This window comes from Hemiscyllium ocellatum, chromosome 39, assembly GCF_020745735.1.
Source record: "Hemiscyllium ocellatum isolate sHemOce1 chromosome 39, sHemOce1.pat.X.cur, whole genome shotgun sequence".
In the NCBI taxonomy this organism is placed as follows: domain Eukaryota; kingdom Metazoa; phylum Chordata; class Chondrichthyes; order Orectolobiformes; family Hemiscylliidae; genus Hemiscyllium; species Hemiscyllium ocellatum.
The window spans coordinates 21,273,435-21,300,288 of NC_083439.1; the positions used below are offsets into that span (position 1 = coordinate 21,273,435).

General features: G+C 39.0%; 1 protein-coding gene across 2 annotated transcripts in view; it reads right to left on the reverse strand.

Annotated features, from left to right (window-relative positions):
• Positions 1 to 20,010, reverse strand: part of mindy2 (MINDY lysine 48 deubiquitinase 2) — a 59,407-nt gene extending 39,397 nt beyond the window's left edge. For both annotated transcript variants that reach the window (XM_060852962.1, XM_060852961.1), the window contains exons 1-6: positions 19,078 to 20,010; positions 18,499 to 18,556; positions 14,949 to 15,013; positions 9,394 to 9,552; positions 5,193 to 5,295; positions 285 to 427 (exon numbers count right to left, since the gene is read on the reverse strand). In XM_060852962.1, coding sequence (XP_060708945.1) covers positions 285 to 427; positions 5,193 to 5,295; positions 9,394 to 9,552; positions 14,949 to 15,013; positions 18,499 to 18,556; positions 19,078 to 19,818 — 1,269 coding nt within the window. In that variant the 5' untranslated portion in view covers positions 19,819 to 20,010. The remainder of the gene's footprint in view (positions 1 to 284; positions 428 to 5,192; positions 5,296 to 9,393; positions 9,553 to 14,948; positions 15,014 to 18,498; positions 18,557 to 19,077) is intronic.
• Between the last annotated feature and the right edge of the window lie 6,844 nt (positions 20,011 to 26,854).

Consider the following 26,854-nt stretch of genomic DNA (forward strand, 5'->3'; position numbering starts at 1 on the left):
TGTTCAATATGGTCTTATTAAGTTCTGGTTCAATTTCAAAGACCATTTGAACAAAATATAATAATTGAATTCACTGTGGAATTGAGCACTTTGGCCAAGGAAATATGACATCCTTTATTTTGTTTTATAAATAACAGTTTCCAACTGGGGTCAACAAGAAGTTCACTTTATCCTGAGCTTACTGTATTTGTAAGGCAAGCTACATGGGTACAAGTATTCAATATGCAACATTTAGGAATACAGTGCACAGTCTTAAAATAAGTCTTTAAAATCTGAAGAAATACCTTGTGTTTTGTCATTGTACTAAAATGGTTATTTCTGAAGAACACACACATCTCTCCTTCTTCAACAGTAGAAATCAGTTCACATAACCCATGGAATGTCAGTTGGGTTGCACTGCTGTTCAAAAATTGTTCTGCAACAAACCCTAAGGACATATTAAAAAAATTCAGATTATTCCGGCTGAATAAAAACCATTATTGTGAACTCAAAGACGATATAAGCAAGAAATTGATGCAGTGAGACCAAACGTCTGCACTTCTCCTCGTCTTTTTTTTCCAAGTCAATGAACAGATTTATCCCCAAATTTTGCACTATCCACACAACTTAAACATTTTAATTCCTACTGGATTATTGAAAACTTTACAATGGTTGAAAAATTCTTACATCTATCCAAACTACCAAATTCTTATTTCTCTAACTTCTTCGCTTCAAACAACAGAAGAAACAGATTGATTTTTTAAAAATCACATGTTCCTCAGTGGTTCATCTGCTGAAGCCCATACAAAGCACAAAATCCAGGGTTCAATTCTCAGTTTGTTGATATCAATCAGTCCTAGATTCAAAATTGGCCTCATGATTTGAGAGGGAGAACAAATCTACTTCTGGTCTTTATTCAAAGACTTGCTCCTGGAAACTGAGGTTTGAACAAGATCTGATGCAGTTGCAATGCTTTCTCAATTAAATTATCTGCCAGCATCTATAATCAAGGCTCATATATGAAGAATGGCTCTCTTCGACTACAATAATGGAGACCACTTGTGGAAAACAAAGTCACACACTGATGAATAAAGGAAAATATCTCTGGCCTCATCCATTAAGTAATCCCATTTCAATTAAACAGCAAATAAAGTGCTAGTCATTGTGGCTCTTCCAAACAAAAACAAAGTTCATGAACTATGTTGTAACCTAATCACTTTCCTGAGAACGTTTTCAGTGAGGGGTGTCAAAGATCAAAGTATCCTGCAATGCACATATGAAATTGGGATTACCATTTTTCATTATTTTAAGTTCAAATTGACTTTCTACGAACTCATACTAAGAATATATCAGATTGGGATAACGATGGCAATCAACAAAACCCTCTCCAGACATTAACCTGAAGTAAGTTATTTACAACTGTTTCAAAACTCAAAACACAAATTTTGAAGTCTCAAAATTATTTTCACTGAAGCAATGCAAGTTTTTCCAAAGTGACAGGACTATTGCTTAATTCACGTTTCAACACCACTCAATCAATATCAGATTTCAAGTGAAAATTTTTTTTAAAAAGAAACAATTTGGGGTTTTTGTGCTCTTACAGGATTTAGAAGCATTACTGGTGTAGAAATACTGCATGCCAAAACATAGATGTAAAGTATGTATTTAATTAACATGCTCAGAAGCAAACAACAAATTTTGGTTGATACTCTTTGAGATTTCCAAGATTAAAACCCTAAAAAAACATGCCAACAATACTATCATTAATGTTTAGATTAAATCATTAATGTAGAGATTACAATACTTATAGACCTTGATGACAAAAATAATTATTGGCAAGACCAAAAAACTTCTTCAGCAATAAAAAGTGTTGTCACAACTCTGCAACTGTATGCAAATTTAAATTTCAAAAAATTAGCCAATTCAGCTTCTGACCTCCTAGCCAATTCTGTGCAGAAACTGGGAAATACAGCATGCTGAACCCTCAATGCTCAGTACCACAAGAATTAGCACAATTTTGAATGAATCATCTATATAATGGATTCAAAGTTTGTGAGAAGATTTTTGTAGCTCGGGTGCTCGTTGTTGTGGTTCTGTTCGCCGAGCTAGAAATTTGTGTTGCAGACGTTTCGTCCACTGTCTAGGTGACATCCTCAGTGCTTGGGAGCCTCCTGTGAAGCGCTTCTGTGATGTTTCCTCTGGCATTTACAATGGTTTGTCTCTGCCGCTTCCAGTTGTCAGTTCCAACTGTCCGCTGCTTTGGCTGGTATATTGGGTCCAGGTCGATGTGTTTGTTGATAGAATCTGTGGATGAGTGCCATGCCTCTAGGAATTCCCTGGCTGTTCTCTGTTTGGCTTGTCCTATAATAGTAGTGTTGTCCCAGTCGAATTCATGTTGCTTGTCATTGGAGTGTGTCACTACTAAGGATAGCTGGTTGTGTCGTTTCGTGGCTAGTTGGTGTTCATGGATACGGATCGTTAGCTGTCTTCCTGTTTGTCCTATGTCGTGTTTTGTGCAGTCCTTGCATGGGATTTTGGGCACTGTGTTGGTTTTGCTCATGCTGGATATCGGTTTCTTTGTTCTGGTAAGTTGTTGTCTGAGAGTGGCTGTTATGAGTCCTAGTGGTCGCAGTAGTCTGGCTGTCAGCTCAGAAATGTTCCTCATGTATGGTAACGTGGCTAGTCCTTTGGGTTGCGGCATGTCCTCGTTCCGTTGTCTTTCCCTTAGGCACCTGTTGATGAAATTGCAGGGATATCTGTTTTTGGCGAATACATTGTACAGGTGTTCTTCTTCCTCTTTTTGCAGTTCTAGTGTGCTGCAGTGTGTTGTGGCCCTTTTGAACAGTGTCTTGATTGCAACTTCTTTTGTGTGAGTTGGGGTGGTTGCTTTCGTAGTTCAGGACTTGGTCTGTGTGTGGTTTTCCTGTATGCCTTTGTGGTGAATTCTCCGTTCAGTGTTCTCTGTACCATCATGTCTAGGAATGGGAGCTGGTTGTCCTTTTTTCCCTCTGCACAAAACACTCCATCGGACAAACAGGAAGACAGCTAACGATCCGCATCCATGAACACCAACTAGCCACGAAACGACACGACCAGCTATCCTTAGTAGCCACACACGCGGATGACAAGCAACATGAGTTCGACTGGGACAACACTACTATTATAGGACAAGCCAAACAGAGAACAGCCAGGGAATTCCTAGAGGCATGGCACTCATCCACAGATTCTGGTCAACAAACACATCGACCTGGGCCAACATACCAGCCAAAGCAGCGGACAGCTGGAACTGACAACCGGAAGCGGCAGACACAAACCACTATAAATGCCAGAGGAAACTTCACAGAAGTGCTTCACAGGAGGCTCCCAAGCACTGAGGATGTCACCTAGACAGGGGACAAAATGTCTGCAACACAAAATTCCCAACTCGGCGAACAGAACCACAACAATATAATGGATTCTTCTCGTCAACAAGTACTCTTTTAGCTCAGAAGGTTCCAAAACAAAGAAAAAGGTTCAGCTTAAAATAACTGAGTGGGCCTTGTCAAAATACATGTAGATAAAGCAAAAATTCCTACACAAACATTAACTAAATCCTCCCATACGAAACACATTAAAAGTGAGTAACAAGTTAACACATTTTTCTGCAACAGTCTGTGGCAAGCACAAACCATTTAATTTATAACAAAAAAAACTTGTTTCTACAGTCCAACACAACAAATGCTTACAATCAAGGAAGCCTCAAGCAGAAGCATATAACAGACAAAAAACAAATCAAATTTCTGTTACTGGCATGGTGTTCTTTACCAAAGTATTAGGCACAACTTCAAAGCAGCTCAAAATCACACTGACCCCTGAAATTCCATGAAGTAACTTTTATTTCAGATAACCAACAGCAAAATCCCAAATTTAGGGGAAGAAATTAATGAGTTAACAAATTCATCTGCCGAATCACATACCAAAACATTCTGCTTTTCCTGCCTAAGACTCATGAAAGTTATATTCTGTTATATACAACTCTTCTCAGAGCTTGAGCACTGCCATTTCTAAAAGTACATATTGGCAACAAATACAAAATACACTGCCTGCAACAGTTTATCAAGAAATGCTCCATTCCAGTTGGAAAGCAGTTAACCTCAGCACTTAGTCCAGATGACCCAAATCATATCATCAACTCGAAAGGAATCACATGTACAACTTTCGATAAAACTGCTTTAAATCAGTTAGCCCATGAATCGGCAATACAAAAGGAATGCCTTGTAAATGTGCATTTTTTAAAACTGCCAATTTGTACACTTGGCTTCATTGGGGTTGATTAAACCTCAATGCTTAAAGCAAAGTCCACTTTTAATGGAAAGAAACATTTAAAATGACTGGTCACTTCGCCCTGAATCTGCTTATTCAGACTGATACAAGGAGTGCAGTCAGAGAGTGCATGCAACTCACCCAGTGGTTTATGATTATGCATTTCTTTGTCATTTTTGAAATGCTGGACTACTTGCTTGGTATGGAATTTGAATCATAAACTTCAACGTAATTAATGGTGTTGACAACCAGCTTCTCATTCACACTCTCAGTTACAAATGAGGCAGGAGGGAGTTCTTAATAATACATCCTGTACAACCTGTGTGCTATTCTTTCAGAATGAGTCAACAGCACGAAACCAACAAGTAGTTACTGTCAGTCTTACAGATTTGGGGATCATAACAATACTATATTTTAAGTCACCCTAACAAAAAGTCAATAATGGCATTAAGAACATTTTGATCTCAAGACCATGAATAAAGTTGCATAATAATGATTCCTGTGGTACCAGAAGCTAAAGGGAGATGGTAGCCAAATGGCAATGTCTTGAGACAAATAATTTATAACCTCAGCTTATGCTCTGGGGCGCTGGTTCAATTCTCACCATTGGTAGAAATTTGGAATTCTGAACTCAACCAAAATCTGGAATAAAAAGCTCACCGAACTGTAACCAATACTGTTAATAGTCAGAAAAGGACATGGTCTTCAGAGAAGGGAATATGGTCGACATGTGACTCCAGGTGTACAGCAGTGTGGTTGACTATTAACTGCCTACTGGGCAATTATAAAAAGCCAATAAATGCTGGCCTGCAACAGCAATACCCACATCTCAAGCATTAATTTACAAAATTTGCTATTTCCTTAGTATCTATTACAACTGCAGACAAACAAAACATGTCATTCTTCCTTACCTTCACTGACGAGTTCACTGTTCTCTGATTGTTTACAGAAGATAATCTTCTCAACCAGCTGGTTATAGCTGCACATTCCCACTGCCTTCGCTACATCAGCCGTCTGGAACAGGATTATCAGCAGAAAATTAAATTTAAGACTTGCAACACAATTTCTCGCCTCCACACCCCATTTTATATTACAGGCAAAGATCTGCAGTATCATGAAGAGTAAACTGTTGAGGATGCGGAGACTACTGTACATACTGCAAAGACATATACTTCTTGCATTTTTACAAAAGCTTATGTCAAATGGCAAACTATTCAATTTACAGGGAACAGACAAAGGGACTGAAAGATGGGATATTCTAATGCCGAGACATAATTACATATATCCATCTAATATCAGAAGTGTACTTTCACTTCCTGAAGTTCATCACAAAAAAACAATTTCCCCATAACCACCAACAAAAGAAGTCTACTGATATGATCTTTTCTTTGTAATTTAACATGTATGCACAAGGCAAACTTTATTGATTAGAATCATGCGGAAGCAGACCATTTTGCCCATCAAGTCCACACCAAACCTCTGGAGAGCATCCCATTTAGTCCTACACCCCCATCTGTGTAACCCGACTTTTCCCAGTTAACCCACCCAGACTGCACATCCCTGGACACAATGGGCAATTTAGCATGGCCAATTCACTTAACCTACACATCTTTGGACTTTGGGAAGAATGCGAAAATTCCACGTAGTCACTCAAGTCTGGAATTGAACCTGGTGTTGAGGTAGCAATGCTAACCCACTGAGCCATGCCGCCATCGATTAGCAAACCTCCTAAATGACACTTTCATCATAAGCATTTATAACTTATATATGGAGTACGGGAGAGAGAAAACATAAGCCTGATTGGCAGCGGAGAGGAGCGTGCTCACACTTGCAGAGAGAAAAAAACCTAACTGCAACATCACAGGAAAGTGCAACTTTTGCACTTTGGTTTCCTTTCATTATATATCAATGTTATGGTACATGTTACACTTGGTAACGTAACTATAGATAAACACAGAGCATTTTTTAAAAGTTGAGACCTAACTAATTAGACAAAATTAAGATGGCAGGGCTGATGTGTTGTAGCTACACAGGTTGGGGATTTGTTAACAACCCACATCATCCACAGTAACATCTGCAGTGTCTGCAGCTCAAGAAGCTTCAGTTCCACATTGTTAAGTTGAATTCCAAGCTTTGGACACTTCTAGATCAAGGATACCGAAGTTACATAGAGTCATAGAGATGTACAGCATGGAAACAGACCCTTCGGTGCAGCTTGTCCATGCTGACCAGACATCCCAACCCAATTTAGTCCAACCTGCCAGCACCCGGCCCATATCTCTCCAAATCCTTCCTATTCATATACCCATCCAAATGCCTTTGAAATGCTGCAATTGTACCAGCCTCCACCACTTCCTCTGGCAGCTCATTCCATACATGCACCACTCTCTGTGTGAGAAAGTTGCCCCTTAGGTCTGTTTTATATCTTTCCCCTCTCACACTAAACCTATGCCCTCTCGTTCTGGACTCCCCGACCGCATGGAAAAGACTATAATTGAATTTGACATTTGATTTGAGGGTGAGAAATGTGAGGCTGAAACTTGGGTCTTGAACTTAAATAAAGGCCATTACAAGAGTTTGAAGAACCGGTTAAAGCAAAACAAAAAAGTAGGTTATAGGCTAAGATGATAGAGAAGCAATTCCAGACATTGTTCATGGTAGATATCTTTAAGTGGTATACAAACAAAGACTCTGAGAAGGGTGTACCAGTCATGGTTCACAAAGAATGTTAAGATGAATCAAAATTAAAAAAACACAATGTAATGATTAATGATGTCAGAGAGTTCAGAAAGTTTTACAAACGTAAAAATGAGGGAGAAATTGAAGTGCAAGACAAAACTAACAAGAATGAGAAGTCATTAAATATCCACAAATATATCAAAAAAGCAAAGAGTAGCTAAAGTAAGCATTCACGTTTAGTGAGACATGCGAATTACGAATTAAAATATCGAAGTGGCAGAGACTTTGAACAAGTATGTTGTTCACTGTTGTGAATAAAGATACATGAGAAACAAGAAAACACAGAGGCAAAAGGCAGGCTGGAAAAATCACGATCATTACTGAAGTATGAGAAGAACTAATGGATCGAGTTCCACAAACTGACATGCCCCTTTGACTGACCCCAAGCATTCTAGGGTCTTAGAAGAAATGGCTGCGTTGGGATAGTCGATGCATTGGTTATAATCTTGCAAAATTTCTTAAGATACTGAATGCACCCAATGATTCACTAAGCTGATTCCTGGGAATAACACGTTTTCTTATGATCAAAGACTAACCAGGCTGTAGTTGTAGTCACTGCAATTTAGAAGAATGATAGATTATCTTAAGATTTTGTGGGGGCTTGGCATTGCATAAGTTTCAATTTCTGGGGGACATCTAGAATTAGGGCAAATATATAAAAGGGTTGCGCCTTTCAGTCAGAGATGAGGAGGATTTTGCTTTCTAAGAGTGTTGTTTTGTCTTCAAAATTCTCTTTTGTGACTACTGGAGGCTGGGTCATTGACTATATTCAAAACTGAATCAACAGATTTAGAGTCAGATGTACAGCACAGAAACACAGCCTGTGGTACAACTCATCCATGCTGACCAGATATCCTGACCTAATTCCATTTGCTAGCACTTGGCCCATATCCCTCTAAACCCTTGCTATTCACATACCCATCCAGATGCCTTTTAAATTCTGCAATTGTGCCAGCCTCCAACAGTTCCTCTGACAGCTCACTGCATACACGCATCACCCTTCGTGTGAAAAAGTTTCCCACGAGGTCCCTTTTACATCTTTCACCTCTCACCCTAAATCCATGCCCGCTAGTTCTGGACTCTCCCACCCAAGGGAAAAGACCTTGTTTATTTACACTATCCATGCCCCTCATGATTTTACAAACCTCTATAAGGTCACCCCTCAGTCTCCGATGCTCCAGGGAAAATGGCCCCAGCCTATTCAGCCTCTCCTAATAGTTCAAATCCTCCAACCCTGGCAACATCCTTGTAAATCTTTTCTGAACCCCTTCAAGTTTCACAACATTCTTCCGACAGGAAGGAGATCAAAATTGCACACAATATTCCAAAATTGGCCTGATCAAAGTCCTGTACAGCACAACATGACTTCCCAACTCCAATACTCAATACTCTGACCAATAAAGGAAAGCATACCAAATTCCCTCTTCACTATCCTATCTACCTGCGACTCCACTTTCACTGATTGACAAAGGAGTCATGGTTCAGGAGTTCAAGCAGGAAAGTGGAGGCCATGATCAGGTCTGACAAAACTGTGGGGCAGGTGAAATAGGCTCAATACCTGTTCCTGTGATACAATGATTAAGATGCTCATGTTTATTATCCAACACTTCAACTTTGCTGTGCCATCAAGACAATCATATTTTGTTTGAACACAAAATTTTTCATCTTCAATTACCATCCAGTTCATCTTGAAATGCTACTGCTAAATTTTCTGCTTTGCTGCCCTCTCAGTTGGAATTAAACCGACCAGTCAACAGACTTAACACATCAAGTCATCAGCAATTTTTCTTAAAGAAACATAATGAAATTGTTATTTAATGGGATTCAACTAGCAACAGCTTTGAAATGTAATTTGACTTCTTCAAACTATTGAGCTGGCACCACAAGGCTTCAGATGAAAGCCAATGCCAAAAACAAAAGGCTTTTGATTAAATGCAACAATACACATTTCCCAACATACAATATTGAAAAACAGTTGCTAGGAAGGCTGTAGAAATTATTAAGAATAACCAAATTGACTGCCAATCACAAAGTTGCAGGGAGTCAGAATCAAACATAACCTGACACTTAAATTTCACTGTCCCAGCTCAATGTTTTACCCAAGCTACCCTAAAGGTTGGCTCCTTTATCCGTGAGGATGCTCGTCTGTCTGAATTCAGAAGGGGCATGAGGCAAAATGTTTAGCTCATGCCACATCATTTTCAGGTGTCGAACTCCAGGTACTGAAGATCGACTGGAAAACGTCACTACTCCTTGCATAGTCACTTAACTGGGTAAACAAAGTAGGGTCTGACAAGACATAAGTGGGCAATATGTGCAACAAATGAGTAGAGACCTAGTTTAAGATTACTGTCAACGCACATTTCAACTTACCTGTGGATCAACCAACCATCCATGGTAAAGTGCAATATCAAGAAGATCAAACACTATGCACTCGGGTGTATATTCGAACACTCTTACACCAGTAAACTTCACATTTACATCGAGTCCTGTCTGCAGCTTGTGTAAAATGGCCATTGCATCACTCATGTTCTGTTTCAGAAACCAAAAAGGAAAATACAAGATTGAAAAGCATATCAAAAAGTTCAAGACTGAAATAAAAAGGAATAAAACAAACCAATTGAAACCTTGCTCAATGCAGTGATGTGCAAATCAGTACATATAATTTTGGACAGTGTCACGGTTTCAGATATCACAACCAAATGAAACCTGACACTCAAAGATCAACAAATTGTGAATATAGATACATGAGGTATTTATTTCCAAGTAGGAAGGACAAAAATTCTAGGTATCACACCACCAGACTTAAATGGAAGCATGTACCACAGCTTGCTCCAACAATTATCCACACCTTGGAATTCCTTTCATTTTACTTGTTCTTTTACAGCCCCTTGTCTTGCAGCAACACCAAATGCGAGGAGGTAGATACCATATGGAACGCTGCATGATATTTTCTCCGTTAACCATATCACAAACATCAAATTTCACTGGAGCCACTCCTCCTCCCAAGACGAACACGATTACTTCACAAATGCAAAGCTGCACACTACATACATTTACAGTAACAAGTTGACCTGAACCAATGAGATTTTACATGAGATTGATGTGAAAATCTGTCATATCCTGCCCAAAAAGGCAAAGTGTGAAGTACCTATGACAAGATAACATACCAGGTTTTCACAAAGTTACTGTTCTTTCTTCTCTTCCTTTAATTAATAAAAACCAATTTGTTTCTCCCAGTGATCTAAAACATTATCAGTTCTAATTGATGTAAAACAGTCGTCAACTTTGTTACCAAAATTTATGAAGATGAATGAAAAATAAATGAAATCAATATCTATCAACTCAAAACACTAACAGAAATTTATGGTAAGCCAAACTTTACATACTAACTCCTTCCTGTTCCATCTATCTTGTGTTTGATATGCAACTTGTCCAGTCTCCAAAGATTTCATTTCAATTTGATGTAGAGTGAAACCAATGGGGAAAGACTAGGAGATGTGACTCAAAGCCAGATGAAAATCGCATGCTGTTAAATCTTATTGAGCAACAACTAGAAACAGAACTTAAGGTGAAAATGTTTAGCGGTTTCTTCGAAGCAACAACAAAATCAAGAGAGCATGTATGACAGGTCAGTTTCAAATGACTTAAGGGTGTGCAATGTAACAAACTGGAGGAAGGTGCAGGGGTAGAGATGGAATGAGATGCTGAACAGTTGTTAACCAGCACAGATGCCAGGCTTCAGCCAATTCAGTTCACTCAATGTGTATCAAGAAACAATTGAAGCCACAGAATACAGTAAAGACTATACGACTGCATCTTCTAAATGACCTCAACAATTGAAAAAGGGACAAAGGCTGCAGCTGCCATGTGACCACTATCAACAGGTTTCTCTAAGTCACACACTACTCTGACTTGGAACTATGTTGCATTTCTTCATTGTTGGTGGGTCAAAATCCTGGAATTATAGTCCTAACAGCATTATAGGTGCACTTCAGAAAGACTTCAGAGTGTCAAAAAGGTGGCTCACCATCATCTCCTCCAGGATAAATATGGATAGACAAATATTGGCCAGCAACACAAAATGAATTGATAAAGAAACCTGCTTTTAATTATATATGCTTTCCAATAACAGTGGCAGGTCAGAAGGATGAAATTAAAAGAGGAATGGAAATTAATGCAGGCATTATACAGAATGACTAAGTTAGGGAAAATGGAAAATATTTAGTAGAATAGAGAATTTTGACATGAGTTTCGAAGTAACAAAACTATGGGCAAAGGATCTTAGAGATAAAAGTCGGCCTGATGACTGAGGAGATGCGGTGTATGAAGCTCAACTCGGTGAAGTTAATTGCGAAGAGTGAGTCAAGATCATCAAAACAATTAAGACAAATAAAACTTGCACAAGGTAGGAGCACACGTTTTGGGGATAACGTAGCAACATTATTTGAGAATCAATGAACAGAATGCAGAGAGCCAGGATTATTGGGGTCTTTTTCAGATTGAAAGACAATAAATAGTGGAGTGCCCTGAGAATCAATCCTTCTACCTCATGAAAGGCACTATTTCCCATTTAGATTAATGACTTGGAGAACCAAATATCCAAATTAACTAACAATACAGAAATAGGTGGGAAGGCATGTTGCACTGAACATACAAGGAATCTCCAAGGGATAGTGGGCAAAAACTTGGCAAATGGAGTTTAATGTAATTAAATATGAAGTCAGGTAACTGGTGGAACAAACAAGTGGCAGATTATTTAAAAAGCATATGTTGGTATTGGAGGTAATACAAAAAAAACAATAAGCTGATTCCTGAGATGAAGGGATTGACAGTTCATGAACATATAAATAGGTTAGGCCTTTATTCCTTAGCATCTTGAAGAATCAAAAACAACTTAATTTAAACAGAGAAGATTCTGGAGCGATACTTCACGAGCATCACCTGCGCTGGAACACCAACATCACAGTTGCAACCCTCGCCAGTGGGCCCACCTCATCGATGTTGTCATGATGCCCTTCCCACCACCATCAGACCAACTAACAAAAGTCACTAATCCACAGACACCATCTTTTGCTGCTGGGCCTACCTTGCCTCTGCTGATGTAGTAGCCACTGATTCTAAGTTGTGTGATGGCTCCAGAAAAGGAGGTAGTGGTTCACCCTCCTGTATGCTGGACCTGTTCAATGCCTGCGGTAGGCCCACCCGAGGCCTGCTGGCCCAGGGCCCTCAAGATCCGCAAGCTGGGCTCTCGCCCTGCCAATGCCATTTGAACCCAAGATGAAGTGAGTGAGAAACAGAAAAGAGACAAGAAAAAGAAACAAATAAAAAGGAAAAAAAGCTGCTAGAGGGGATGGGCCTGAGCATAGGAGACCTATGCCATCATCTTGAACTGGAAATTACTGAACGTGTATGAGATGTGAAGACATTTCTTTTTCGAAAGTATAGTCAATGTCTGGAATTCTTATCCCAAAGAGTTGAGGGGCTAAATCACTACAAGCATTTAAAAAAGGTGGTAGATTATTTATTTGTGGAATATTGGGGACTTATATTATAAGCTGACATAAAAAAGGAGTTGAAGTTGGGGAAGATCAGTCTTGTTGAATTGTGGGAGCAGGTTTGAAGGGCCTAATGGCTCACTCTTACTTCAATTTCTTATGTTTAAGTAAAAATGGACTTTTTGTGGAGTAGGCAGGTGATGTGCTTTTTAAAGAGTGAAACATTATCTGAATTTGGAAATCTATTAACAATATTTCTGAGCAAGCATTCCAGGATCAGCAATCGAATGATCAACCGAGTCCAAACAAAGCATGATGAGTTGAGTTGAAGACTGTCCAGATGAATGAACTTGACTGTGGGAGACAGGAAACGTGCACTACCTTTGTTAGTCTTACTGTGAAAATCCAACACTGGAAGGAGTGCAAAGGAGATTCACCAGGAAGTTGCCTGGAATGGAGCATTTCAGCTGTAAAAAGAGGGTGATTAAGTTTGGGATGCCTTCTTTGAAGCACAGCAAGTTGATGGGGGACCTGACTGAGGTGGATAAGATAACGAGGGTCATGGACAAGGTAGATAAAAAGCAGCTATTCCCCTTAGTTGAATGGTCAATTACACAGGGACATAATTTTAAGGTGAAAGACAGGAGGTTCAGAGGGGGTCTGAGGAAAACCTTGTTTCACCCAGACTGTGGTGGAAACTTGAATACGTTGTTTAGATCCGAGTGATGCTGGAAAAGCACAGGTCAGGCTGCATCTGAGTAGCAGGAAAATCGACGTTTCAGGCAAACGCCCTTCATCAGGAATGACTTTTCCAGCACCACTGTGATCTAAATTCTGGTTTCCAGCATCTGCAGTCCTCACTTTTGCGTACTGGAATACAGTGCCTGACTGGGTAGTTGAGGCGGGAAATCCGAACTTTTGAAATTATTTGGATGAGCTTTTGAATTGTCCTAACATTCAAGGCTATAGGCCTAGGGTGGGGAAGCAGGACTAGTGTAGTAGTAGGATATTTCAACAGTCCAGACTCCTTGGGCAGATGGGCCTTTTCTGTACTGTATGATTCCCTGAACTTTTTGGAAAATTTCAATGGGAACCAGAGTTTCATTATGAGCAAAATTACATTTTTGCTAACTTATTAACCCTTTGAAAAAAGTAACTTATTTCTAGATACAATTTTAACTTATCAGCTCAATGCATCTAAGTAACATTTCTTCACAACTATGACAGGTAACTGGACAGAGTGTAATGGCAGGCTATTTGACTTAAAAGCTTGAAGACTGTTTTACAAGGCTGTAGTAGCAACATTTGCATAAATTGGTTCCAGTTTCCTGGGCCCTGAAGGATATCAATCAACTAGAGTTTTGATTCTTCATCTTTGTGGACATCATCACAACCAAAGTCAAGCTAGCCTGTCACCTACCTATACAGATGCATTTTAGAGAAGTAATCATTGGAATCAAGTCAGTTGTCTTTCCAGTTTATGCCTTCTGGAGCCCCGCAACCTTTTGTTCTGTGCCAGTAACACTGAATATGTGAAATTAATCATGTTTTCAACTTAAAAATATGATGCATACATTACTCCAAAACTTCACTGTGGCTTTCACAAATTGTGTGTAGTTTCAACAGTCAATCCACAGCTTGGTTCCCACATGAACAGCTGCAGCAGCTCCATGTGAAACAAACAGTCCCATGCGCCTAATGATCCAGTTGAAATTTTTTGGAAACAACTGGAATAGAGTATGTCAGAAAAAGAACATGAAAAACCGTTTTCTTTGTAATTTATAGATAAATCACAAAGTGCTCAAATAAATATTTTGTCTGACCAAATGCACAATTCAATCTATTCTGACAGTAAAGTATTTTGCATTAAAATTAAGTCTCACCAAAAGACAATCTTCGAGAGTATTCAGCTCAGTAGTATACTGCAGGTTCATCTTCTTTCATTGCAGTTTAACTAAGCATTGCTATTTTAAACTAGAAAATAGACTAGCCACACGTGAAAGATACCCAAAGTGACAGGATGGATATTTCTATATTGATCCAAGGGTAGAATAGGAAATAAAAATGGATTTCAGAAATCAGGAACTTCAAATTCTTGGGCCCTGAGAGTAAAATATGTTCAAATAACCTCATAACCTTCCTAAATTTGAGTGTTCCACAAATGTACCTCTAGGTAAAATATTCAAGTGCAACGTCCTTATCAAAACTTGTTCAGCACTTCACTGCAAAAGAGCAAAATCCAAAGTTTCTCTTGATCCAAGAGTTCTTTAAGCATAACTTTCATGACTCCATATGCTTCATCAGTTTATTATCAACATACATCAATAACATTCACAGCATCAGTTCTACGTGGATTTCCGATTGTGTCTCTCCTTTCACGAAGACCTCATTGACCTCAGGCATACAACCAACAAATCAGTAAATTTGTACCTGCTCATAGTTTAATCTCTGAACATCATTGATTTCTTTTGGTTTTGCATCAAGAATGTAGTCACCTATGAATGCAAAGTAAAATTACAAACAGTATTAAAATATTGTTTTTTCAACAATAACTTCAATTCCCATTTTAAAAAGTTATCAATGTGCATTAGATAAGTGCTCAATTAACCACTTCCACCTTTGCCCTTTATATGTTACTTTCTTCGACATTAGTAGCAAATTAGTTGTAGACCCCCAAATGTTGTGAAACATGAAAGGCAGGAGATACACAAGAAGCTAACACAAGATACACATCACTCCCAATGTCACATGATGCATAAAATATACTGCCCACAAAAAAAATGATCTGTTGTAAATAAACCGTTTACCAAAGGTGCTTTCCATTCACAAAATAGCAACCAGCACAATGACAAATCAGATCGCTACAGATTTATTTGAAGTTTTTTGAGCAACTTCGTTCTGCACCCAGTCCAAAGCAAGAAAAGCTGCACAAAAAGACTCTATAATAAATTCACCCTTTCGATTTTCAGCGACTTTCTCTACTGTTAATAGGCTTCAGACTCCACTACACTTGCAGCTTTCATCTGACTCAGATTACTGTACATTTGAGTTTCTTAAGATCTATACATGCACTCTAACATGCTGAAAAAAAACCTAAGTGGAATTGCAAACTGAAGTTCCAGAACAGGCTGCATTCTGTACTACAATGATTGCAAATAATTACAAGTGACTAATGCTTTCCACCATTATATCAAGAACGTTTTAATTTATCATCTAGAAAGCACCAACTCTGCCACACCTACTGTGACAAGGCAACCATTATATAGTTTCAATAATGCTTCTGACTTTTTCAATAAACAGCAGCACTAATTAACATAAGATACACAGTTCTCAAAAACTTAGCACAAAGTTCACAATGCTATTCACTAATACGGATTGTTTCAAAATTTTATCTGTTAAATTATACACATTTATAAACATGAAAAACTACTAGTCCACCAATGGAAAGGTTTTCAACTCCATCACAAATTATGGCGTCTGAGGACAATGAAAAATCCTTCAAAAGATTCTACACAATCTAAGCGGACTGATCATTATTGATAGGTTTTTCTCTGATCTTTGAAAAGAACATGTTATGTTAACCACACAGAACCAAAGTAAAAACAACCCAACTTCGTTTGTTGTTTTCTTTGAAATGCTAAAATTTTATACATTAGTTTTCCATATCTTCTTCAAAACTAATAGGTCTTGATTGTTTCATTCAACTGAATATTACATGCTATGTCATGCTGGCTTTTAAATAATTTTTTGCGATTTATCTTATCACAAATTTCTCTAAAACAATAATGAATATTGCATTATCCACTATTTTGATAGTGAATGATCGTTAATATCTATCAACACAATTAAAGATCACAACACAGTCTCAAAATGCACAATGAACATGAGGCTTACTAAATGAATGCAAGGATTTTGTAATAGCAATCAGACAGAACTATCAGCATTATTCCATTGAAACCCATAATTTGGCACTTTTCCAAAGGATATGCTATGGAAGACTCCACAGAATGCAATTAGAAAGCAATTAGAATTGTTCTTCTGGGCTATCAGTTTCACTGTAAAACACTTGAAACAATTATACTGGTGTAACTGGGCTTTTACCAGCATTTCAAATTCAGAATAATTTGAAACCAACTCTCTAGCCCAGAAAAGGTAATCATACAGTTGTGCAATGTAAAATTTCTCCACAACGATAAAAAATGTTGCCATTTCTTTTTGAAAAGGCACGTTTATGATGTTTCAGTTTCTATCTTTATCCTCTGTGCATTCCCAATCATTTATTTCACCCTGCAAAACTGTATTAAGAGGTGAACAATAATCAGCACACTGCTTTCCAGGTAATCATCCAAGATAACTTCAATAACTGAATCGCAACAATAGTTGCCTCTTTCAGACTAGTCTATACACCTCGAACAAATGGGACAAACACCAGACAACTTCAAAAAGATTTTAATTATTAGAACTATATTTCTATTTGTGTTTGTAGTATTTCTCATTGGCAAGAGACAGATTACATTTGGTGCCTTGGAGTGCTACAGATTTATTAGTTACAATCTGAGTGAATTTTTGACAGAATCTGCTGGTTTGATTTTGCTCTGCCAGGTTCTGTTGACTTGGTTCCAAATTTTCAAGTCGATGTTTTCAGAGTAGTGTTCCTAAGATAAGTAGAGCTTTGTGGGCAGCTTTCGCAGAAGGTCAGAGGCATGCAACATTGCTTCACCATTGACTAAAAACTGAGGCTTTAAAGTTCAAAGCACATGATATTAGGGATAAGAAACAAGACATTTTCTATTTCTGGGTTCCAGAACTACTGCTAGATCAGAGCCAAAAGATGAAATAATACAATGAGGAACAAAGATGTGAAATGTCCAATCATGTAATATAAGGGAGACCATGGCCTCATGGTATTATCACTGGATTGTTAACCCAGATAATGTTCTAGAGAACTGGGTTCGAATCCTGCCACGGCACATGATGGAACTGCATTGTAGATTTTACGGGGCAGCATGGTGGCTCAGTGGATAGCACTGCTGCCTAACAGCGCCAGGGGTCCGGGTTCAATTCCCGACTCAGGCAACTGCCTGTGTGGAGTTTGCACATTCTCCCAGTGTCTGCGTGGGTTTCCTCACACAGTCCAAAGTTGAGCAGATTAGGTGAATTGGCCATGCTAAATTGCCTGTGGTGTTAGGTGCATGAGTCAGGGTAAATGTAGGGGAATGGGTCTGGGTGGGTTGCTCTTCAGAGGGTCAGTGTGGAGTTGTTATGCGGAAGGGCTTGTTTCCACATTGTAAGTAAACTAATCTAAATCATGTTACCAAAGCTGGCAGAGCAAAATCAAATGACAGTTTGTCAATTAATAAATGGTACTCATGGCTGCAATCAAGGAATCTGTAGCATTCCAGAACACTCAATGCAATCTGCTCCTTGCTACAGAGAAATACTATAGATATTCTAGCAACTTAAAACTTTCAATCAAAATCCTCTGGAGTTGATCCCATCGATAGAAGGTAAATAGGCTTGTCTGAAAGAGCCATCAACTCAACAGCTATGATTCAGTTACAGAGGAACACTTAAAAATGATACTTGTTGACAACCATATCAACCCTGTCCTCAATATTCAGTTCAACATCTCTATATTTTCCTTGGGGGAGGGAGGGTGGGGGAAGAGGGGGTTATGTACCATGCCTCATTATTTAGTTTGTTCAGTATTCTGTTCTGCTAGAAGATCCTACAGTTAACAGTTCTGGATTTCTTGGCACACAAGATGACAAAATGCTGGCAAGAAAGTCAGAAACAAAAGTACCATTTAGCATTCAATAAAGCCAAGCAGGTTGCAATCTTTCAAATGACAGACAGGAAAACCAACAAGGATACAAATGACTGTCACAGGTTGTATCATACTAATTACCTAAACAAAATTTAAATGAAGATTTCATTTCAAATGAAAACATCCCCTTAACAACAAAAAAAACAATCTTACCTAAGTATTCCATTAACTGTTCTGCTGTTATAATTTCCATCATAGGTGGAAGTTTAATCTATAATAAAAATGTGTATTTAAACATCAGTTTTTACGAAAGAATAATGCAATGAAAACAGATTGATCACCCTTTCAACAATGTAAATCTCACTAATTCAGAGGTACAATCAGGCAAAACTTGATTCTGAGCCAAAGAAAATGTTACGAAGTGTGGCAAACATGAATGTTAAGGAGTATGTTACAGGAGGAGAGCTAGCTGGGTTCAGGAACAGAGTTCCTCCAAATCTGATTACTTGTCATCACCCATACTGTTCACTCATCATTGCCTTAATTTGTCCGGGTTCCAAGCTCCAGGAATACTTTCTCTGGGAGCATTGTGGCATGGTGTTTACAGAGACAATGAAAGGCAAGGTCCAGAAATGTCAATGTAAAATTTATTTTGCTTTAAATCCAAGTGCAGGTGGACCAGAACCAACACATTCTACTAAGCACAGTAATGTATGCTACAAGTGAATAGGTATCACTGTATACTAAAATACAATCTTTACATCTAGGTGCTATTAATATTTCTAAATATACCTTCCATTCTAAAAGAAGAACGTTCATAATTGCGAGCAATGGACAAGGGCCATTTTCATTCTGTGTAATAATGGGCGTGTTTTCGGTTTTCCACTTGATCCATTTAATGTGATAGACTGACTGTCCGGGGAACCTCTCCTTCGAACTTGATGGTTTGGCAATACCATCCTTGCCATTATACTCTTCAGTCTGCAAAGCAAGAGCCAGAGCCCGGTCTTCAGCCCCTTCACTGTTCAAGTCAGAGCTCGGGCAGGAGTTCAGATTGGAAAATGACTCCAGGGAGTCGATGCTTTGCGATTCTCCGGGCAAGCTTTGGTCACTGGCACTATGATTCTTGTCACCCTCAGGGGTTTTTGTGGGACTGCCTTCGTCCTGGATCTGAGCGTCAGTCTGCGGCGGGGGCGGTTGCTGTGGCAGGCCAGGCAGGGTTCCTTTCGCTAAGCCACTCTCAACCTCGGCGCACAGCTCGCCCATCTTGTTTACCAAGTTTCGCTGCTCTCCCTCTTCCCTCACTTTCTCGGTGGCGGCGGCGTCCTGCACCCTCTCACTCTCCCCCTCTCCACCCAGGTGTTGTGTCCCGGCACTCGGTGCGGGGGTGGGGCCGGGGGTGGCGGCCTCCCCAGGCCGGCAGGAGCCTTTCAGCCGCCCGCCGCCGCCATCGCCCTCGCCCTGGGTGCTCGGCGTGGCTCCGGCGAACTCCACGGCCGCGCCGCCCCGCTCGGCACCGTCATGACATTCCATGAGGCGGGGTGTGCGCGGCGGAGGGGTGGGGGCAGGGGGGGGGAGGGGGGAACAAGGAAGGGGGGAGGGGTGGGGAGGGGGAAGGGGAGGGAGAGGACGAGCCGTCGAGCTGTTTACATGGAAAAGGCTCCGAGTCGCTGACCGGCAGCCGCCATGACACCGCCAGCCTCCCCGTGACGTCAGCGCCGGCACCCGCGCCTGCGCAGCCTCGCCCTCCCAGCTCTCCAGAACGTCTTAGACATTTGCTGCAACCACAACAAAACACAATGTGTTGGCTGGAAAATTGTTAAAAAACATGCATTCAAACGAATATCATGCCGGAAAAGGTTCCATTCGAACTGGGGTTCAGTAACTTCCAGAAGAAGTTGCTGCAAACTGCAGGAATAAACAGCAGGGACACTATATTTTCTTCCAATCAATTCAGTTTCTTCTACTAATTTGGACAAAATTATATGTTTTTCTTGAGAATGCTTTGAATTATTCTTCCCAGTATTGCATCAGACAAGAGTGTACCTGCTTAATGTATAAATGAAAACAAAGGACCATTATCTGGCAGGAAATTATGATTGGTGATTGTAGGCATGCGCCCTCTGAATGCTTGTTGCTTTCTTAAAGGCACATTGACAATTAATTAATTTGTCCATCTTCAAAAAGATGTGAGGATGAGTTTCGTTGCTTTTGATAACATTCATGTGTTAAAACTATTGTAACCATCTTTTTTTTAAAAAATATATTGATTTAGATTGAAGTCACGGTTCAGTTAAAACAATGGTTCCTCTGAGGTTAACGGTTGTGGGTTCAAGATTCACTCCAGAGAACTGAGACCACGATCTGAGCTGATTTTTCAGTGCAATCCTCGCCCAAATGAATCATTCAACCAAATTCTGGTGCTTAATCACGTTGGTGTTTGTGAAAGCTTTGCCGTCTTCAAATTAATGATGACATTTTCTACATTTTGGAAGTGTATTGTTTTTGCCTTTCTCTGGAATTATATAAATATCGTAAAACTGGTACATGAGTTCAGTACAGGGTAAGCACAATACTGTCAGGGATGCTTACTTTTCGATGAGATGTTAAACTGACGCACCATATACTCTCTCAACTGGATGTAAGAGATCAAATAACACTATTGCACAGAAGAGCAGGAGAACTATCTCTGCTCTCCTGGCCAACAATTAAACCTCAGTGAACGTTGAGAAAAGGGGTCACCTGGTCTTTGCTGTTTTGGGAGCTTGCAGTGGGCAAAGTGCCGAGATTAGGCGAAAGTGAGGACGACAGATGCTGGAGATTAGAGTCAAGATTAGAGTGGTGTTGGAAAAGCGCAGCAGGTCGGGCAGCATCCGAAGAGCAGGAAAATCGACATTTCAGGCAAAATGTGCCCAAAACATCAATTTTTCTGCCAAAAGAGAAAATGCTGGAAAAGCACAGCAGGTCAGGCAGCATCCAAGGAACAGGAAAATCAATAAAAGCAAAGCTTTGACAAAGGGTCAGTTAGACTCAAAACGTCAGCTCTTTTCTCTTCTTACAGATGCTGCCAAAAAATCTCAGCAGGTCTGGCAGCATCTGTAAGGAGAGAAAAGAGCTGACGTTTTGAGTCTAACTGACCCTTTGTCAAAGCTTTGCTTTTATCGATTTTCCTGTTCCTTGGATGCTGCCTGACCTGCTGTGCTTTTCCAGCACCACTCTAAAAGTGCCTAGATTGCCAAAGTCTAAACATCAAAATTACTTCACTAGCTGTGAAGCACTTTAGAACATGTGGTCATGAAAAATGCTACAAAAATGCAAATATTTCTTTGAGAACAGTAACTGCACTTCAAAAGTTTGTAAGGGGTTGTAAAGCATTTTGGAATGCCATTAAAGTAGAACACAGAGAACACAGAACAGTACAGCACAGAACAGGCCCTTCAGCCCACGATGTTGTGCTGACCACTGATCCTCATGTATGAACCCTCAAAATTCTGTGACCATATGCATGTCCAGTAGTCTCTTAAATGTCCCCTAAGTAAGTGGAAGTGGAAGTCTTTCTTTCACCTCTTTTGCTGTCACAGATTTAAATTCAGCCCAGATCAAGGGGATTAAAATTATCTTCTTGCAGATGTCTGTATAAACCTTCAACAAAATCAATTATAAACCATTCCGGTAAGGGTTAGCACCATACTGCATTTTTATTCAGATTAAGATGGATGGTGTATGTAACTTTAACCAGTGCAGTCAGGTCTGTTTTTCTGAGAATATGGTTAAAATCTGCTCTTTGGTCAAGCAAATTGAGCTTTCCTGTTTCATTGGCCAATGATTATTAACCATTTTGTTTTTTATAATGATATAGAGGTGGAAAAATTGCACCATTCATTCACTGTTGTGTGAAAAATATCTTATCATTATATTTCTTGTAGTGAGTGAAACAGCAATTTCACTGTCAACATTGCCTTTTATCTTTGTGAACAAAAATTATTGTATTTAACATCTTCAAAATAATTTTGAACATGGATAGAAATATTTCTCCTTTTTGATAATATCACAGCAATTAATGATGAAATTTAATTTCTGTACAGCTTAGGTGGAAAACGAGCAGCTTCAAAACATTTTTCATCCTTTTCAATAAACAGTTCTTCTTTATCTAAAAACTAAAATCGATGGATGTTAATAACAATGCAATTTGATTTATGCCTTCACTGCACATCAAAAAACTTACTAATATTACCTGCTTGGATATGTGATGGAGCACTTGGATGAGAATTTGTACACACTGTCCCAAATGATGAATTTTCCATTTTCAGCAATGCCATTTGGAGAGCTGATAAAAGGATTGATGCTTCCCAACAAGGAAGTGCAAACATCAAGAACGTTATCCCAAACTGCAGTCATGCATCTCCTAGTGTCTGATTCAAGAATGGCATTGACAATGACCTGATAACAGATCACTTTACAGCTTCCTGCCTGGGGAATGGTGCATGGCATGAAAAGTAATTTCAGAAAACTCATTTTGAAATGAATTATATCACACATTTTGCAATGTTTCTTTATATAGTTTAGTGTTTAACATTTTAAAATCCCAATAACTAAATTCAACAATGTTTACAATAACTCAGTGAAAAAAACTTTGAAACTAACTGAGAAAAGTAACAAAAAGTAATAAAACATTGCAGCAAACGCTTTGAGTAATGATGGTAGAACATTACATGAATGAAAAAAGATTGTTTTGTCTACATTGTTGTATTCATCTGGTCTAAGTATTCTTACCTCTTGCTTGTTCCCATCAATACTGCTTTTCGAGTCAGAAGTTTGTTATCATTTTGTGTAATGATTTCTCTATTTTGATTTTCATCTACCTACAGATCTTAAGATTATGAGAAAGGCACATTTTAACTAACTTTCCAAAGGGCTCATTGCTGACCTTGCAACATTTAGTGTCGATTTTTATTTAAAAAATTGAAGAAAAATCTTATAAGTATTCAATTGTTTCAAATATGCTTGGCAATGATGAGCTTCATTGTCTTTCCTTACTGATCTTGTTAAATCATACAAATCCTGAGTGGTCTTAACAGGGTAGACATTGAGAAGACATTTTCACTAATGGGTGAATATCAAACTCAAAGACAGAGTTAAAGATTTAGGGGACAATACTTTAAAACTGAGATGCAAAGGCAGTCTCCCAGAGAGTAATCAACATCTGGTATTCACTACCCCAGGGAGTTGAGAAGGCTAGATCACAAAGTATCTAAAGAAGAAGTGATTAGAATTTGAAACTGCCAGGTATTTAAAGGCAATTATGAGCTAGCACAAAAAGGAGTTGATGCCTGGATAGATTAGTTGTGATTTCGTTGAATGATGGTGCAGGTTTGAAGGGCCAAAGGCTTACTCCTGTTCCACTTTTTTTTTGTTTTTTATGTTTCATTCCCCAGCATCTTCCCTTGGAATATGGAGGCCATCCAGGTACCCTAACTTGTCTGCAATCAACTAACAGCACAGATAAGTAAAAGGTCTTTGGAACTGAGATGCTTTGATCAAGATGATTCAGTCCCACACCAAATGGGCATTTACACATGAAGTCATCTGTAGAAACCAGTGAACATTTAATTCACAATAGTTGATGGAAAAGTTGAAATACTGATTGGTAAGTTATAGTAAAAATATTTATTGATTTCTGGAATCTGTGGAATTATGCCATGCATACAGTAGCTGTATGTTCGATAAATGATTATGGAATTCCTTCCTTTATTATTGGAGCAGGATTGTAAAACCGTCTATTTTAAATATTTGACACAAATTTGAGGCAGCGAATTGGTTGTATGTTTTCATGGGCATAATAAACCTTAGCTGAAATCTTCCTGAATCTTCCTGAAGAAGGGCTCATGCCCGAAACGTCGACTCTCTTCCTCCTTGGATGCTGCCTGACCTGCTGCGCTTTTCCAGCAACACATTTTCAGCTCTGATCTTCAGCATCTGCAGTCCTCACTTTCTCCCACAATAAACCTTAACTTACGAATGTAATTTTGATGAATAAGTCATTTTAGATAAATTAAGAAATGGTAAAAGTCATCTGTTTTTCTAGGTAACACTTCATAGATATTCTCAGACCTGCTCAATATATACATCATTCCTGGTTTTATTTTAGATTTCTAACTTCTGTGTGATTTTCACAGAATCCCTGCAGTATAGATGCAGTGACCCATAGAGTCTGCACCAACTGTCCAAACCGCATCACACCTCATCCCTATAACCCCAATTTATCAAGGCCAAACCACCTAGTTCAAACATCCCTAGATACTCCAAAGTAATTTAACATAGCCAATCCACCTAACCTTCACATCATTGGATTGTGGAAAGAAGCCAGAGCACCTGGCAAAAACCGTTCTCACAGACACAGTGTGAACGTGCATATTCCACACAGCCAGTTGCCTGAGGTGGAATTGAACCCAGGTGTCTAGTGCTGTGTGGTAGGGTGAACCACTGAGCCACTGTGCTGCATTTTTTTTTGATTTGGTTGATTTTGTACAATAGAATAGATACAAATCTAATTTATCCAAAGTTCGGAGGAACATTGGTGCCATGTTGCTATGATTCCAAATAAATAACAATATCAAAAACATTAGTCTGACTTACAGTATCTGATTTCTGAATGATGAAAAACATAAATTGTCTCCTAAGCTTCAGAAAAACTAATGGTACAGAACATAGCCGGTTTTTGCAACTTTCCAGTGGACCTAAGATTTTGTCACAAGCAAATGTTTAACCAGTGAGTTGTCTATATATTTTTGAAATGTCATGTTAGCAGTTCTGAAGAATTTAATTTTGATATTGTTTTTAAAAAAGTCCAGTATCTGACTTTTATTCCATATGTAGATTTTGTGAGTGTACAACATTGTTTATCTGGAGTCAAATATAGTTTTAAAAGTATGCAAGAATAAACATGCAATCAAGGTTATTTTTAAAAAGTATTCATCTTTGAATATTGTAATAGATGTATTGTATCAGATACCTCAAAAGCTGTACCAGTTCAGTCTTTCAAAATTGATATATCTGAATACAACTGCAAAGTTATCTAACACAATGAAAATTATGATTTCTTTCATGAATATCGCAATGCTAAGAATTCCTAAATCTGTGTCATGTTTCAGAAAAATATTATCTCACCTATTGGAGTAGGTACATAATTGGAGTATTCACTTCCTGAACCAGTATACTGCATTAGCTCAAATGATTTGCATTCTTTTCTACAAATACAGAATAATCATTACTAATGCAGTTTTGAAGTCTACAAAAATAATATTTCAGACACTGTGACCCATTTTATCTTTTTGAAGAGTTGCACATTTTTATTTGTGTAAGAACTATTATTGTTGCTGTTTCTGAACAGGTTTTGAAATCTAACCAATCAATTTTGTTACAGCTATGAACACTTGGTGGTACAAAACTTGAGTATTGTCAAAATGAAGACATATTTTGTTGAAGCTTTTCATTTTGTACTCCTCTCCATGGCAACACTGCTAGCAATCATAATTCACTTGCCAAACAATCAGCACTTTCTTCTCATGCAGTACAAAATATTGTTCCCCTTTATTTTGTTATTCTTGTGAATATCCTGAAAGCTTCAACAACATGTGTCTTTTGGCAACAATATTCAAAAATGACATGTTTCACCATAACTTCTGCCAATTATTATAAGTTTAGAATTGTCTGGGTTATTAATGTGTTGCCTCCCAGGTGCCAGGCTCAAGGATGTCTTGGAGAGGGTATAGAACATAGTCAATGGGGAGAGTGACCAGTAGAAGGTCATTGTACATGTTCGTACCAATGACATAGGAAGAGAGAGGGACGAGATTCGTGCAGGGAGAATATAGGAAATTAGGCAGGAGGTTAAAAAGTAGGTCCTCAATGGTAATAATATCTGGATTATTCCTGGTACCATGTGCTAGTGAGAGGAGAAATTGGAGGATAACGCAGATGAATGCATGGCTGAGAAGCTGGTGCGGGGGCAGGGATTCACATTTTTGAATCATTGAGGTAGAAATAACCGGTATAAGAAGGATGAGTTGCACCTGAATTGGAAGGGGACCAATATTCTGGTGGGGAGATTCACTCGTGCAACATAAGAGCGTTTAAACTAGTAGGCCGTGGTTGTGGGGGCAGGTGGTAGTGGTGGTGGTGATGGTGGCAAGAGATAGTGGGAAAAGAGATCAGTCTCAGGCTGGTAAGGTCGAGAGAGGAGCAAGTTAAATAGTCAAGACAGGCAAGCCTAAAGCAAGGAATGAGGTATGACTGATAAAATAAACTGTATTTCACTGCAAGAGTCCTGACAGGTAACACATATGGTTGGGAACATGGGATTTGAATATCATAGCTACTACAGAAATGTGGCTCAGGGAAGGGCAAGACTGGCAGCTCAATGTTCTATAGTATAGATACCACAGGAATGATAGAAAGGAGGGCAGGAGAGGAGTGTAAGTGGCATTTTTGGTTCAGGATAGCACAATGTTGTACTTAGGGAGGTTTTCCTGGGAGAATGTCCAGTTAAGTGAAATGGATGGAACTGAGA